Below are 16,320 nucleotides of genomic sequence, written 5' to 3' on the forward strand. Positions count from 1 at the left end.
ATGGGGTACCTTGTATGTATCTATGTACTTCGTAATCATTGTTTTACTAAGTTTCGCTTCACCCTGAACGTAATCTTGGTTACGCCCAATGACACATGGAGTGTTGTTCGCCTAATCTCCTTGTCCCATAACAAGTATATTGACGCTCAGTTTCTATTTTCGGAGATAAGATGAACATGTCAAGATAACAATGATATTGACTAGTGTATGATTGATAATGCATCTCATTTTTCAGTGTACTTATTCGATTCGGTCCATGTCTACATGTGTAAAGGTTTAAAAAAGTTTTCAAGTTCGTAAAAATGACTTTCAATTTTGATTTTAAAGTTCCTAAAGTTTTGAAGTCTGTGAAATACTCGTTGGCGGCTGTTAATGGAGTGTTTTTGGTGAGTGAGTTCAAATCTTGGTGGGTTGACCTCGACTGCTGTCATTGTCAATTTTCCGCGAAGATACATTACTATACCTAGCTGTTTTATCTTATTTAGAGGACTGGTTTTGACTGTCTTGTGATAATCTAACCATGATTAGGTATATTTTATTTTTTCTTGGGGGGAAAAATCATCCAATGAATTCTTCCGTCTTGGGTATAGCAAGTGGGAGTGGCAGACTCTTACTGACTAAAAACCACCCCATTCCTACTCCTGCTTTTCGAGCCGGAGCCCCGGTAAACCCGCTAGGTAGTCCGCAGCTCCGGATTATTATATTTTACTTGGAGATCGAAAGAAGGAAAAAAAATTACATATCTATTTGGAAAAAGTCACCTAGAGTAAGCGACAATGACAGACAATACTGTAAAACTACAAAGTCGTTGAGAAAGCAGATGAAAATCGCAAACTTGTTTGTCTGTGCAAAGTTTTACCACATTGACTAAGAACACTAAATTCTGTCTAGCTTTCACAGATCCAAAAACAAATATGTAACAAACAAAAGTGGGTACACCAGACGTTTCATGTATTTTTCTTCAATGGCAACCCTATTTTGTTTTCGTCATTCAAATACCTATTGCGTATGTGTAAAATATTTAGCATTCTATTTACTACGTATCGTAGGTAATGGGCAAAACCGTAAGAAACCTATTATACCAACAAGGTCGTTTGATCAAATGATGGGTAGATAATGAATAAAAAACAAATTATTACAAGTATGTACCTAATTGTGTATCTATTCATTGGTTTTTATTACATTTGTAGGTATTTTTTTGTTTTAAGTTATGCATAATTTGTTTTCCTTAGTTGATGGGTTTAAAGCTATTTTTATTTTATGATGCAGGGGTCTTTTGCGAGCTACCTAGATGATTACTGGGGCTCCGCCTCGAAAAACTGGATTAGGAATGGGGTGGTTATTAGTTAGTAAGAGTCCGAGACTCCCTCTCGCCTCGCCTAAGGCGGAGGAAGTCATTGGAGTCAGCCCCGGTAAGCCCGCTAGGTAGTCCGCAGCTCCGGATATGTAGATGTATCTAGATGATGATAATTTACTTACTAGGTACCTATTCCTTTCTAGCTGACAGGCTTGGTGCTGATCATCGTGGGTATAACAGCGTTGGTGGCATTCAACCAATATGAACCACTACTCACTAACAGGTTCTTCAACGTATCAAGCTTCGTGATATCTACCGGCGTCATCATTATTCTGGGGTCAGCGCTCGGATTCTACAGCGCCATATCGCAGAAGTTTTACTTTGTTGCTGGGGTAATTATATTCTATATCGATTGTTCACATAACTTATTAATTTTATAATATCAGAAGGCTTAGTACGAGTTTGCTTTACGTTGACCAAAAACAAAACGAGAGCGCGTTCGGGGCTCTGATTGGTTGGTTCTTTCGTGCCCGCCAATCTGAGCGCCGATAAAAGCCGTAAAGAATAAGAGCGCCGTAAAGCAAACTCCTACTAAGGGTACAGATTTGATTATGAATGCAATCTGTTTGAAATGTACTTAATTATACCGCTTGATTCCACCAGACTAGATTTAAGAGAAGTTTGCAAAATTTAAAGTTCTTTAGTTTAAACTGTTTAAGAAGAATTGTTGTCTATACGGAGAATGTCTCTCCAAATTTTACTGCCTTTCAAAATTGTACTGAAGAAATGACAATAATTACCTAGGTAATTTATGCTGACGTTTAATTTTAATCAATTACATTGTCAAAACAAGTTAAAATTGCTTGACTGCAGCATGTACCTCCAATATTATGAGTCCAGTCCGTCTTACAGTATGTGGTGCTACTCCTGGTGGTGCTGATCTTCGAGGTCTCCATGATCATCACTGCCTTCAATCTCACGAAGAATGTGCTGAGCGAGATCCGACCGGTGATGGCTCAGTCGCGATTGACGTACGGAACTAATATCAACGTCAATATGCTGTGGGATCATCTTCAGATGGATGTAAGTGTCTCGATTTTAGATTTAGATTTTAGCCATGATCGTCCCACTGCAGGGCAAAGGCATCCCTACCATCCCTCCACTCGTATCTGTTTAAAGCTTTTTGCGGCCAATCCTTTTCATAGACGTCGAGTTCGTCTCGTCATCTCCTTTTGGGCCTGCCGCGACGTCTGTGGACGTTAAGTTTTTTTAATGCATAGGGCTACAAACAATTAGACCGATCACCTGATAGTAAGTAAATTGGCCCGTGTCGACTCCAGGAATGCCAGATCGAGAGGAGTTACAAGTGCGTTACCGGGCTTTTAAAGGATTGGGGATTTGGGAATAACTTTATTAATATTAGTTACTGCCGTTACTCAATTTGAAACACAACGCAAGTGTTGTTTCGCGTTTTCTGTTAGGGCATTGAAACATGACTCTCGCACTCCCATGTTTCCCACTTTCAACTTTTTTTTTAATTTGGTTCCAGTTCGAATGCTGTGGCGTTGGAGGACCAGCAGACTATCAGCTGACTCAGATCCCAGTCTCATGCTGCTACATAGAGTACGGCACCGTATCTCCCTTCGAGTGTGGAAGCAATGCCTACTCCGTTGGATGTGCGGTTCCTCTAGCAGAATGGCTGACCTTCAAGACTAATCTCATGGCTGTGACTGCCGTGGTCCTCTGTTGTGTGCAGGTCAGTAATGTTAGTACTTTATTATGATTTTATTGTAATTCTCGTGAGACATACTCAATTAATTATTATGTTATCGGCGTTATACGTACCGCATATACATGACCACGACATACGACGCGGCGATTGTCGCGCTGCTACTGAAGAGTAGCAGCGCAGAATATGAGCCTCTAGCTTGGCTTGAAACAAGTCGAGTTCCTCGTCAAACAGTTACGTAAGCCGATAACATATAATAATTACTTTATTATGTTCTTTCTTAAGTATTGTGATGAGTAGTGGACCAAAATATCAAATACATGCATGGGTGTTGTGAATGACGTAATGATGTGATGACGTCAGAGTGCAGTGGGGAGAATAGAGAAATTATTAGAATATTCGTATCGTTACACCTTTTCAGCCCCGGATCTAGGGGGGGGCAAGCCGGGGCCCATGCCCCGGGCGGCAAATTCAGGGGGCGGCAAAATTCACACTTCACGGACCAGTGGACACAGTGGAACATTTTATTATTCGCTAGGCGCGTAGGCATAGTACATAAGAGAAGAAGTTCGCCGCCTCTACGCGGGTGTCGTGCGATCGATGGTCCTTTAAGGGGCGCCTGTTTGGTCAGCTCGACTGTCAGGCGTCCGACGTTGCAGAACAAAAATCTATCGTCTGCAGCGGAAAATGGCCATCCGTATCGCACGAGGATACCGAACGGTGTCCTTCGAGGCGGCAACTCTCAAACTCAAACTCAAATCATTTATTGCATTCATGTGTTCATTCTCTTGGCTCGCTTTCCGCCGTTGGATATCCTGGCGGATATGGACGCGAAGGTCTACGACCAAATCCGTTCCGTTCATCAAAACGGCGGTGGTAGAGTGCCAGGAGCGGCGTTCGTTAGGCTGAGGCGGCAAGAAAGGCGACACGCGCTCGAGCGGTGGCGTGAGCGGCTACAACAGCCAGAGATCTCACGCAAGCGCGTTGTCGAAGTCATTTTGCCGCATTTCGAAGCCTGGCTGAAAAGAGAGGAGCGCATCTCCTTTAGACTCACTCAGGTACTGACCGGACATGGCTGCTTCGGTGAGTACCTGAACAAGATTGGGCGAGAGACCACGGCAAATTGCCACCACTGCGGAGGTAACCTGGATTCCGCACAGCACACGCTCGAAGAGTGCCCAATGTGGGTCTCAGAGCGGCGGGTCCTGGTTACCAAGATCGGGTGAGACCTGTCTCTGCCAGCAGTAGTAGAGGCTATGCTGGCAGATACAGAAAACTGGAGGGAGGTGGCCTCCTTTTGTGAGACTGTAATGTCCCAAAAGGAGGCAGCTGAGCGGGATCGTGAGAGGGCCGATCCTGCTCATAGAAGGCGTCGAGGTGGCAACAGCCTTGACGCCTAATCCCGCCTGCGTCAACTGCAGGCGGACCTTTGGGGTCGCGGGTACCTAAAGTGGGGACTCTAGGTGCCCATCTAGCGACCTCAGGGAAGACGGTGGCACAGTGGTCACGTGCTTTTTTTTCTTTTTTTTAATAACGTTGACCCGCATTAGGGTTTTCTCCTGTGTCGTGGGTGCGTTTACAAACATACAAGTTCACATTCACATGACACCCAGACCCGAAACAACAATTTGTGGATCACACAAAGAGTTGCTAAGTGCGGGAATCGAACCCGCTACCCGTTGCGCGGCAGCCAGTTGCCCAGCCCCCGCACTAACCGTGCAGTCAATGCTGCTGCCGTGCAACTTGCACAACGAGAGGCTTGCTAATGGGAGGTACATGTCTCCCTAGGGATGTGCCGTAACAGGTGTTGCACCATAGGGGCTCCGGAGCAGGTCTAGTTAGAGGTCTCGGTGCCCCTTATCGGTGCTGAAGGTGGCCACCGGGTCGGTTTTAGTGAGGTAAAAATCCCACACTCCCTAGTCTTTCTCCCCAAAAAGCTAGGCGGCTTTTGAAGGTTTCCCCTCGACATCAAAAAAAAAATAGTACATAAAGTCGGTTAAAAATACCGGCTCTTGCTCGCCTGCAGAAATCGCAGATCGGGGCAGCACGCGTTTGATTACTGTGAGATGAAGCTATGTTCGAAAACTTCCTGGTCGATTTGTCTCCACGACAGTGTTTTGTGACAAAAATGTGAGTAGTTTGTATGTTTACTATTTAGCACTTGTCGATTGTTACTTTTGCTCTTGTGATGTAAAGGGTGTCCATTCGAAAAACAAACATACAATTCAGTATCCTAATTTACCGTCTGCTAAACGACCTGTACCTCATGGACCAGGAATTTTCAATCCTGATATAGGTTAACCTCAACAGTTAATCCAGGCTGAATTAAATGACTTAGTGAGAGATTTGGGTCTATCAAAGGATGCTGCACAAATCCTAGGATCACGACTGAAAGACAAAAATCTATTGGCTCCAGGAACCACATTTTCGTGGTACAGGCATCGTGAAAAAGAGTTCGCGAAATATTTCTCTCAAGAGAGTTCACTGGTGTTTTGTAATAATATTCCTGAAGTAGTCATGAAACTGGGAGCTGATAATTACGATTCCACATCATGGAGGTTATTTATTGATTCTTCTAAGAGAAGTCTGAAGGGTGTCTTGTTGTACAATGGTAATACCTATGGTTCGGTGCCTGTTGCTCACTCCGTGCATCTCAAAGAAACGAACGAGAATTTTGAGCTGTTGCTAAATAAAATAAATATAGCGAATATTGTTGGCAACTCTTTTTTGAGGTCTCCAGGAGACCTCAAAATAATATCTATGCTTTTGGGTCAGCAGTCTGGATTTACAAAGTATCCATGATTTTTGTGCGAGTGGGACAGTCGAGCACAAAATTTACATTACATTAAGAAAGAATGGCCTTTCAGAGAAAGACTTGTATTGGGACAAAAAAATGTGCACCAACCCAAAATCAGTTCTTTCACCTCCCCTTCACATACAGTTAGGATTGATGTAGCAGTTTGTCAAAGCTTAAAATAAACAAGGTGACTGCTAATACGTATGCGACAAATTTCCTGCACTTTCTCAAGCTCAACTTAAAGAAGAACTTTTGTAGGCCCTCAAATTCGAAATTTAAAATCGGATAGATTGTTCCAGAATACAATGACCCAGGATTAATTTGAAGTATGGAGTTCATTCGTAGAAGTCATAGAAGATTTCCTTGGAAATAACAAGTCTCCAAATTAAGTACAAAGAAATTGTAGCTAAGATGCTCCAAAATTATAAAAAACTGGGATGTAATATGAGCGTTAAACTTCATTTTCTGAATGTTGACTATTTTCCCGAAAATCTTGGAGTTGTCAGCGAGGAACAGGGAGAGAGGTTCCACCAAAACATAAAGGAGATGGAGAGACGTACCAAGGAAGTTGGGATATTAGAACGATGCCTGATTACTGCTGGGCCTTGAACAGGGCGCAGTTTTCAGGGAAAAAGAGAACGATTTCATTAAAAAAACCAACGTATGACTAACGTAGGTTATTTTTTTTTATGAGCAGCTCAATTTTGCAGTGTAATTTTCTTTTAAATACACACACACACAAATTCACGCCTTTTTATCCCCGAAGGGGTAGGCAGAGGTGTACATTACGGCACGTAATGCCGCTATACAATGCACACCCACTTTTCACCATTTTGTGTTAAAGTCCCATGTAATTGGGGGGTGAGCCTATTGAATTTTCTTTTAAATATATCTTTAATAAATATTTTCTAAGATTTTTTTGGCAGTTTCTATGAAAAATTTTATTCACACTTTTCCTAAAAACCTGACTTGCTAGAAAAAAACTAAGCACAGATTCGTGATCAGCACACCCCATTTACTATAGGAGACCTATTAAACTTGAAACACTTTTTCGTGAAAAAGAAAATGTAGGCCTGTGTGGATGTATTATTTCCGGAAGGTAGGTTAGTATGTAGGCTTTGTCCAAATTTCAAACAATTTGTGGACATCTGATCGCTGAAATTATATGGATGATAAAGGTGAAAATAAACATAAGTAGGTAGGCGGGGCGGCATTTTTAATTTTTACCCCGCCAAAAAAGAAATGAAGATCCGGGGCTGGCATTTATTCTACGCTTCCTACTACGTCCGCAAGCTGCGAGAGAAGTTTTAGCAAATTAAAACTAATAAAAAATTATTTGCGATCTTCTATGAGCCAGGAACGCTTATCGGGTCTTGCAATCTTAGCCATAGAAAATCGTATTGCACACGAGATAAATTACGACAAGGCTATACTTATTTCCGGAAGGTAGGTTAGTATGTAGGCTTTGTCCAAATTTCAAACAATTTGTGGACATCTGATTGTTGCAATTATATGGGTGAAAAAGGTGAAAATAAACACGATTTGACTGCACGGTTGGTGCGGTGACTGGGCAACTGGCTACCGTGCAACGGGTACCGGGTTCGATTCCCGCACGGAGCAACTCTTTGTGTGATCCACAAATTGTTGTTTCGGGTCTGTGTGAATGTGAACTTGTATGTTTGTAAACGCACCCACGACACAGGACAAAAAAAAAGTTGGTGGGGGCGGCATTTCTCAAATTTGCCCCGGGTGAAAAAAAATGTAGATCCGGGGCTGCGCCTTTTATCCCTGAAGGGGTAGGCAGAGGTACATATTATAGCATGTAAAGTCACTGTATAAGTAAAATGATACCCTCATAATCTTATATAGGTATAGGTAGATGAGATACCCAATTTAAATTGTGCAGGTCGAACTACTCCTTCAGCGATTAAAAGACGAGACGTTACTTTAGGCTACTTTAGCATTTTAAATTCCATTTCATTTCATTTCGTAGCACAAAGAACAAATACGTTGGTTAGTATCATATTAAACACTAATTAATCTAGGTATCCAGAATAAATGGACGAATTATGACAAATGCGTCACGAAACTCATAAATTCACATTGTAGACTATTAGGTAGGCACCTAAGTCGTGTCAATTGAATTAATTAAGATCATTCAAACAGTTTCGCCGTACAACGGTACAAGTGCTCAGTTTCAAACAATTAATGTCTATCTACCTACTACTGCTTGATACGTATTGTGAAAAAATCAGCAACTTGAATAAATTTTTGAAGCAACTGAAAATTAGTGGCAACTTTCTATTATAAATAACGTTTTCATGACGTCTGGTATATTACGCTACCGTATACTGAAATTTATAATTAAGTACATAATATAGTTACTATAGGTATAGAATAGAATTAGGCGTTACTTGTGGAAATCCATGCTACACTAATAATACAATAGATTTTTAGATTTTATACATACTATATAAGCGGAATTAAAACTAAAAATCTATTGTATTGTTAGTACAGATTGTTACTATTTTTTAATGATATCATCGCATGACGTCACTTCTTATCACATTTCATTAGCTGTGACGTAGTCAACCTTTAGGGATTACATTTACACAAATGCATTATCATCATCATCCGCTCGTTTCCGTCCAGGGGGGCTTAGTACGAGTTCGTTTTACGTTTAAGAGAGCGCGTTCGGCGATTTGATTGGTTGGTTCATTCGCACCGGCCAATCAGATCTCTTGTTTCTTAAGCAAACTCGTATTAAGGGTACAGGATTTGGTATAGGTAGGCTTCTTTAATAGCACGCCACTGTATTCCATCTATATCTCTTATTCTCTTCGCGAGTATGGGCAGAGAGAGAGAGATAAGAGAATGGAATAACGACTCCATGGAGCTGAAGGGGGCTATAGGGCGCTGAGTTTACTCCTATACCTACAGATCAAATACAATAGCTTTTCCTACTATGCTATCATCCCCTTAACAATGACTGAAGTTCTATTACCTTTTAACCTAAGACGAGACGTTATCAAGAATGTTATTATATACTCAAGTTACTTTAAGATTTGCTTTATTTTCAGGTACTACTCTCACTAATGGGCGGCTACTTAGCTTACAGATCGAAGTTTGAAGTTGTCGAGTTGGAGTCTTAAGTTAGTTAGTTTAAGGATTAGATTTTAAGAACTAAATATTATGTAGGTATATTTATACAGTGCCTTCTACGATAGCTAATGAGATATTATCTAAAATTAGAGACAAGATTGAATTGGTCTAATGACTTTTTAAGGACCCTTGCATTTCTGGGACCGTTTTCAGTATATTACGTTATTGTGATTTGAAACGGTACCTAGATATTAATTGCACCGAAGTATGTAAAGTTTTTCAATAATGAAATATCCTGAAAAGTAAATATACGAGAGTTGTAAATGTCAATTTTTAATAAATGGGTTAAACTATGACTGTGTAATAAATTGATAATTTCAAAACTACACATTGATATTACATGAAAATAATGACTATTTAATTTTTTATTATAAGTCAGCATCTAAGACCATGTTTTAATAAAATCATTCTTATAAATATACAATTTAGGTAACATTGTGCAATACTTTATCAGTTTAGGACCTAGTACCACCTAGTACCTACATACTTACATTAAGTGCCTTATTAATAAAACTAATGAAAACCTGTGTTGTTGTATTTTTACTCTCCTCATTTTCCCAAACTAAATACTACAGTGAGTAAGTATTTAAGGTATGCATTAATAGATACGTAAATAAAATGATTATCCATAATAATTCACTCATATGCCTAAATAAAAATAGATCTCCAAAAATGTAATGTACGCAAATAATTCACGAATGACTGAATCTAATTGGATACATCCTTTTTTGTTGTTTTTGTTATTGTCGGGACAAGGTTGGTATTATAATATTACCTAACATATTAAAACATGACAAATTCATCAGGAAAATATGGGTAAAGCACCAAACTTTATTATTAGACAAGGGCAGTAAATGAAATCTCTTTCCTCATCAGAAGACGATGCTTGTACTAGATATTGGAATTACTAGGATACTAGTACCCTTAGCACAGAATAATAAGTAAACCCTTAGTACAAGTTAGCTTTACTTTGAACGAAGTTCGGCGCTCTGATTGGTTGGTTCATTCGCGCTGACCAGTCAGAGCGCCCAACGCGATCTCGTTTCGTTTTCGTTCAACGAAAAGCAAAGTCGTACTAAGGAAGTAAGGACACTGTTTGATTAAGTAAATGTCGTATACTAGAAAAATATAGGTAGGTACTAATATTATGTAATTGATTGACTATCTCTACGTGCTCCATTGATCGCTATGCATTGTAAATGAGAAGGTAGCTTAAGCGATAATTTTTAATTAAATTCTTATGTTCCATTTGTTATCTTTCTGTCTATACCCGAGGAAAAATCATTTCCCGCCTACATAGCATGATGAATAAAATGTTCAGTGTATGACGTAGGAAAAGTAAATTGTAAAATGCTGCATGTGCTTCTTATCGTATCAGTAAGTGCTAGCGACGTAACCGTTAAAGTGCTCACTCCATAGTGCCTGTTTAAAATTAACATTATTGTCATTATCGCTTGCAAATTACGACGGAACCCATTGTTCACATCCCGTAGTTGCGTAGAATCAGTTAATTTCAACAAATATAGTATTCAAAAGTGTCTAAAAATAAACTCAATAATCATAAACGTCGAAGAACAATTCTTAATAAATTTTTAAACCGTACGCTGTAATTCAGTTTGATACATCGTGCCTGAGCGAACGCCGCGACGTTCGTTCGTCTCAGATGAGATAAATCCGTTTATTTTCCTTATCAAGATTAATGTACCTACCTATATAGTGATAAAAATATCTGTAGCAAGTTAAAAACTAGCGAAGACAGGTTGTCACGCGAGTTTCCACGTAACTGTTTGAATATATTCGAACAAAATGTGGTCGAAACTGTTTACTACGGTCAAATATTTATTAGTGGTTGTGAATTTCATATTCGTGGTAAGTATACATGAGTGTGTGTGTTATTAAACATAGATACAGTAATTTGTTTAGAACAGTTCGATATTATTAGTGCTTGTGATATTTGCAGATCACTGGTATTATAATTCTATCGGTCGGCGCGTCCGTACAGTCTGCCTACAATGGTTACCATCAGTTCCTATCCGAGAGGTTCTACTCTCTACCAGCTTTCTGCATTGCGACTGGGATCATCATCTTCCTGGTCGCTTTCCTCGGATTCTATGGAGCCTACATGGAGAATTACATTGTGATCATGACGGTAAGTACCTACTATCTATACATCATTTCGATGGCCGTGGAAACCTGTTATCGCATTGTCTGCATACTGATTCACGTCTGATAATTGACGATATTAATTGATCCCCCGTTGAAAATATCGCGGAAATGTTCCGCGTTGATTGTGTTTCATAATTATATTTGCGAGAAACTGGTAGCTGCGTACAGATTCAGGCCATAAATCATGCTGATACCAATGTCAACATGAATTGTTCTGTGCTAGAGGCTCCATTATCATTGAAATGCTAATATTCTGCGAGGCTACGTCACTGCTTGAAAGTAAACATAATTATCGTGATGGCAACGATGTTCACGAGATAATTACATCATTATTTGTCGGTGTATAACGATTTTGTCATAAAATGTCCGTTGTTGATGCTAGTTCGGCCTGGGAGACAAAATTAGCTCCATGTTTACCCTTTGTTCGTAGTGCCCTATATTTGAGATCGAGGAACGTCTCACAGAAATGTCAGTAGTGATAAATTATAACACTGCTACTTAATCTCTCGAGATAATTAAAGCAAATAACGCAGTTGACTGTTCAGTTTTTAGAATCAAATACGAGAAACACTAAATTAGAAGGACTGATAAGACTGTATTTATTTTACTCTACAATGTATCTATGAAATGTCATGGAACTTTTATTTTCTTACTTTATATAAATTAGTCATAGTCTGTCACAGTTGACTCTCTCGCTTGCTGATTGGCTGCAATAAAGGAATCATTTTCAAATTCAGAATAGGGCAAATTACGGTTGCCTAGCCTGGTTTATTTACATGTGAGAGTAAAATAATACAAAAAGAAAAATGGCGAAATGTGAATACCCACTTTTGACCAAAAGCAGTCTGGTACCGAATACCTATGTTTCAATCTTCGTACAAATTTTTCCATATTATGTTTTAATCGATTAGCACAACAACACTTAGCCACGCTTCTTTGCACTTTAACATTTCATTACACATTTACCTGAGAAACCACTTGTTTTCATTATTGTAACCGATAGCGCTCATGAATAATATTTTTGCATCGATGAATCATTAAAACAGATGGTATTTTTCATGATAGCGGCTGCAGCTGTACCTAGTGGGATAATTTAGCGAGATAAAACACAAATGCTCATGATCTAGATACATAGGTAGGTACATCTTGAGATTGTAAAAGTGTCCTGAATTAGGATTTTTAGTGCCCCAGTAGTGTTAATGCCAATTACGAGTAATAAGATGACATCGTGTCAAAATCTAGCTTAATTAGAGCCTATGAGACTACAATTGATTATTGCTTTTTCGAATAATTTACATTTACATAATACCTTTAAAACTAACTGAGGTTCCAGCTTAAAGCAGAAGTAAGAACGTGGTGGGTTTTAGTCAGTAAGAGTCTGACACTCCCTCTTGCCTCGCCCAAGGCGGGAAAAGCCATTGGATGATTTTTCCCCCTCAAAAAAGGTACATTTCTTTGTTATAGGTGTTAGGTTATTTACTATTTCATTCAAGTGTTATTATTGTTAATATAACTACTGCTGTAAGTTGTGTAATAAAATAAAATAGGTAGATTATGTGCAACGCAGCAAACTCCTTCGAGAATTAAAAGATGTGACATTATGTATGTTGGTCCTATAGGGTCATTTTATGTGCCTTTATAGAACAGGTATTATGTACTAAAACAATTTGGTGATTCACAATCAATGTCTTAACGTAAGTAGGTTCCTACGCATATATTTCCATTGTGGCAGTTGCGCGAAACTCTTATCATTTTCAAGTATTCATGTTAACAGCGCAATACATAGATAGTATTAAAGACTTTTAGGTAGCTATTGAGAATAATTATAGGTGAAATTAATACATGTATTTAATAAGAGACTACCATTTGTAGATATTCAGACTCTCCAACTAATAAACTCAATCAGATGGACACACAAAAATTCTTAATTTGATCAATTTAAAAGTGAAAGATTTTCAAAATTTCAATAGATATATTCCATGAATTTTCCGAAATGATTTTCTACACATGATAACATTTGCGGACTACTTGCCGACATCCTTTAGGTTTGCCAAGCGGGTTGAAAATGGCTATTCTTTAAAGGGGTAAAATTTGTCAGAGAATGCTGCTGTTCAATCTCTTACAACCCTTGTAGACTATTGCCGAGATGATGACAAATATGTAGGTATAATATATACTCCATCGCCGAATAAATAACTTTTTTTTTTAAATAGCTTATTGGTAAGCAAGCGCCGCCGCCTATAGACACCCGAAACACCAGAAGCTTTACAAGTGCGTTGCCGGTACTTGGGGATTGGGAAGATTACGAAGGGGGATAATAGTGTGATTGGGGTGTGGGTAAAGCTTAGTTGACTGTGGAGTTTTAGATTATTTATTTATTTAAAACACTTCATGCACGAAAACGTATACATAAGGTGGGCTGAATGATATGATTATTTTAAAGACAGTCAAGTTTTAGGCGTTTCTCACATAACACACCTACCATTGTCAATGGTATGTGTGTAGCGATGCGTTACAACACCGGTATGGATACGACGCGCTGTTAGTTAAAAGGATAAGATACGAGTACCTATAGTTTTTAAGTGAACTTAATTGTTGGCTCGAATAATTATGCTGTTTTCGGCTGTAATTTTATCCTATAAACTCACATTTATGTGCTCATGGGGATAAAGCTGAAAATAGAGACAACTAGTGTCTGAAAGCGGCTTCGCCCGCGGTCCCGTGGGATAAAAAGTATCCTATGTGTTATTCCAGACCATAACCTACCTGATTTCAAATTAATTTCATATCGATCTTGATCCCGACTTTGATGTGATGAATAACAAACGTATTCACAAACACATAAACACTCACAAACATTCGCATTTATAATATTAGTAAGATAAACCGCCGCACTCAGAGTCATTCAAAAGAAACTTAACCCAGTCCTTACCAATAGTTTTCGGACCAAAATTGTTACTAAGGAACAGTTTAAGCAATCATTAAATGTAAGCACGGCAGGTAAAGTCCATTGATCATGAGGCAATTAAATCAAAATATATTCGAATTACGTGCCATAATGTGCACCTCTGCCTACCCCTTCGGAGATTAAAAGGCGTGACGTCATATACGTAATATGTATACAAGGTGTAACAAAATACCCATATACATCAAGAAGCACTGAAGAATACAGGTTGAATAGAAACTCTACACAAAGTTTCAGATCAAAATACGTTTTAAAAAAATTGGTACCAAATACTTGGTATCGCATAGTTCTTGATTTTAAATCATACAAACGTGTCACAACACTACAGGGATCACTCGAAACATTTCTTCTGTAAATCTGATCGCCTAGTACCTGTCTACCTAATTTTGATTCGCGCGGCGGCGGTATTGAAAATATTCATAACTTGGTACCATGAAAACATGAGTTTAAAAAACCCTTCCCGTATCGTTTGTTATGTTATCTAGACACCGTGCAATTGATATGTATACCTCCTTTTTGTTACACGTTGTATATTATTATGTGTGTTCTAATTACATTCCAGTTCGTGGGTGCTATGATCCTGATGTTCATCTTCCAACTGTCTGCCTGCATCGCTGGGTATGTGCTGAAGGGCAACGCCGTGTCCCTGGTGCAGCACAAACTGCTGGAGACCATGGACATGTACGGTCTCAACAAGAGCATCGAGGTCACCAAACTGTGGGACACTGTGCAACAAGACGTAAGTCACTACTGAAGCTATAGATACTGCTAAGAATGGCAAAATATTAACAGATGGGATAAAACCCGGAGCCGGGGACAACATAACGGTTACCGGGGCTCGAAGCAGGAGTAGAAACGGGCTGGTTTTAACCACTTGTATGTCGGTATATAAGACACAATAGAAAACACATTGTGTCTCGCGTAGATCTGCGTTCCGACAGACAACGGGTTAGGTCAGTAAGTTTGACACTGTCTTGCCTCAACCAAAGCAGTAGAAGTCATAGGATGATTTCTCCCCCACAAAAAAAAGGCAAGAAGAAGATTAGGACTACTTTTCCTTTTTTCACTGTTAAGAATATGATGGTGTCCAGCTCCGTCATACCCTTAATAAACACAAACCACGGTCACTCGTGGTGCTGCAGTGTTTGTTCTGACTGCTGTTCCGCAGCACGTGTAAAAGGATCTTTGATTTATTTTCGCTCTTAATTAATAACGACTTTATTTCCTGACCGGACAGAACCGGAGCTGCGGTCTACCTAGCAGGTTACCGGAGCTCCGGCTCGAAAAGCAGGAGTAGGAACGGGGTGGTTCCTTTTTAGTCATTAAGAGTTTTACACTCCCACTCGCCTCGGCGAAGGCGGGAGAAGTCATTGGATGATGTCATAAAAGAAGATCCGACAGAAGTAGACTATGCCAAAATACTAATCTAATTAATTTCACCTTCCAGTTCCAGTGCTGCGGTGTCCTCAATGCTAGTCAGTGGTTGGTTCCTCTGGGCACAACTGACACCAACGGGCTGCCAGTCAGCTGCTGCAGCCAGAACTACGGCATCGTGGCCGTCCTCAACTGCAACATCGGCATGCAGTCCGCCTACACGACTGGCTGCTCTGACTCCTTCGGCAGCTGGGTTCAGTCGCATGCTGCCGCTATCGGAATGGCTGGAATATTCTTAGTTTTGATGCAGGTTAGTAAAGAAAATCTATGCGGTTTTCCAATATTTAATAGGACGATTTTTAGTCACATATTTCCCTGGTGATAAGCAATGATGTAGACAATGATGGAACACGTCTGCTTTTTAAGCAAGTAAGGAGTTAAGTAGTCGATCTTATTTAAAGAGCCGATGAGAAGAACTATTTTAACACATTATTCTTTTAATAAGTTCGATTTAAAGTCTGAACTTTAATATTTTAATTAATGTCATTATGATGTATAATTACCTAGGTACATGTTTTTATTTTGTTTTCAGGCGTTGGCGGTAGCAGGTGCTGTGTGGATGGCGAAAATATCTAGAGATGAACGCGGTGCCTACCCTTAAGTTTAGGATGTAATTCATTTAATTATAATTTATAATATTATGTACAAATGCACAGCACATCAAACTGACTCGAATAGTTGAATCCTTTAAAAACCCATAGGGTCTACAGCCTACGGCTACGACGGCCCTGAGGCTACGACTGGCCTACGCCGTAGGCCGTAGCGCCTTA

General features: G+C 39.5%; 2 protein-coding genes across 5 annotated transcripts; both read left to right on the top strand.

Annotated features, from left to right (window-relative positions):
* The first annotated feature begins 217 nt into the window (after positions 1-217).
* Positions 218-9,263, top strand: LOC118266965 (23 kDa integral membrane protein). 4 transcript variants are annotated; one of them, XM_035580639.2, is made up of 5 exons: positions 218-386; positions 1,501-1,689; positions 2,198-2,380; positions 2,847-3,062; positions 8,904-9,263. In XM_035580639.2, the coding sequence occupies exons 1-5, from the start codon at positions 303-305 to the stop codon at positions 8,973-8,975; spliced, it is 744 nt and encodes a 247-aa protein (XP_035436532.2). In that variant the 5' UTR covers positions 218-302; the 3' UTR covers positions 8,976-9,263. The 4 variants fall into 4 exon arrangements, with proteins under 4 accessions (XP_035436532.2, XP_035436533.2, XP_035436534.2 ...); XM_035580640.2 differs by having other exon boundaries at positions 2,847-3,053; positions 8,904-9,260; XM_035580641.2 differs by having other exon boundaries at positions 2,210-2,380; positions 8,904-9,259.
* Positions 9,264-10,349: 1,086 nt separating this feature from the next.
* On the top strand, positions 10,350-16,256 carry LOC118266619 (CD63 antigen). The gene is made up of 5 exons (XM_035580068.2): positions 10,350-10,854; positions 10,946-11,134; positions 14,679-14,855; positions 15,564-15,800; positions 16,083-16,256. The coding sequence occupies exons 1-5, from the start codon at positions 10,792-10,794 to the stop codon at positions 16,149-16,151; spliced, it is 735 nt and encodes a 244-aa protein (XP_035435961.1). The 5' UTR covers positions 10,350-10,791; the 3' UTR covers positions 16,152-16,256.
* Positions 16,257-16,320: the final 64 nt, after the last annotated feature.

Source organism: Spodoptera frugiperda, chromosome 23, assembly GCF_023101765.2.
Source record: "Spodoptera frugiperda isolate SF20-4 chromosome 23, AGI-APGP_CSIRO_Sfru_2.0, whole genome shotgun sequence".
Lineage (NCBI taxonomy): Eukaryota > Metazoa > Arthropoda > Insecta > Lepidoptera > Noctuidae > Spodoptera > Spodoptera frugiperda.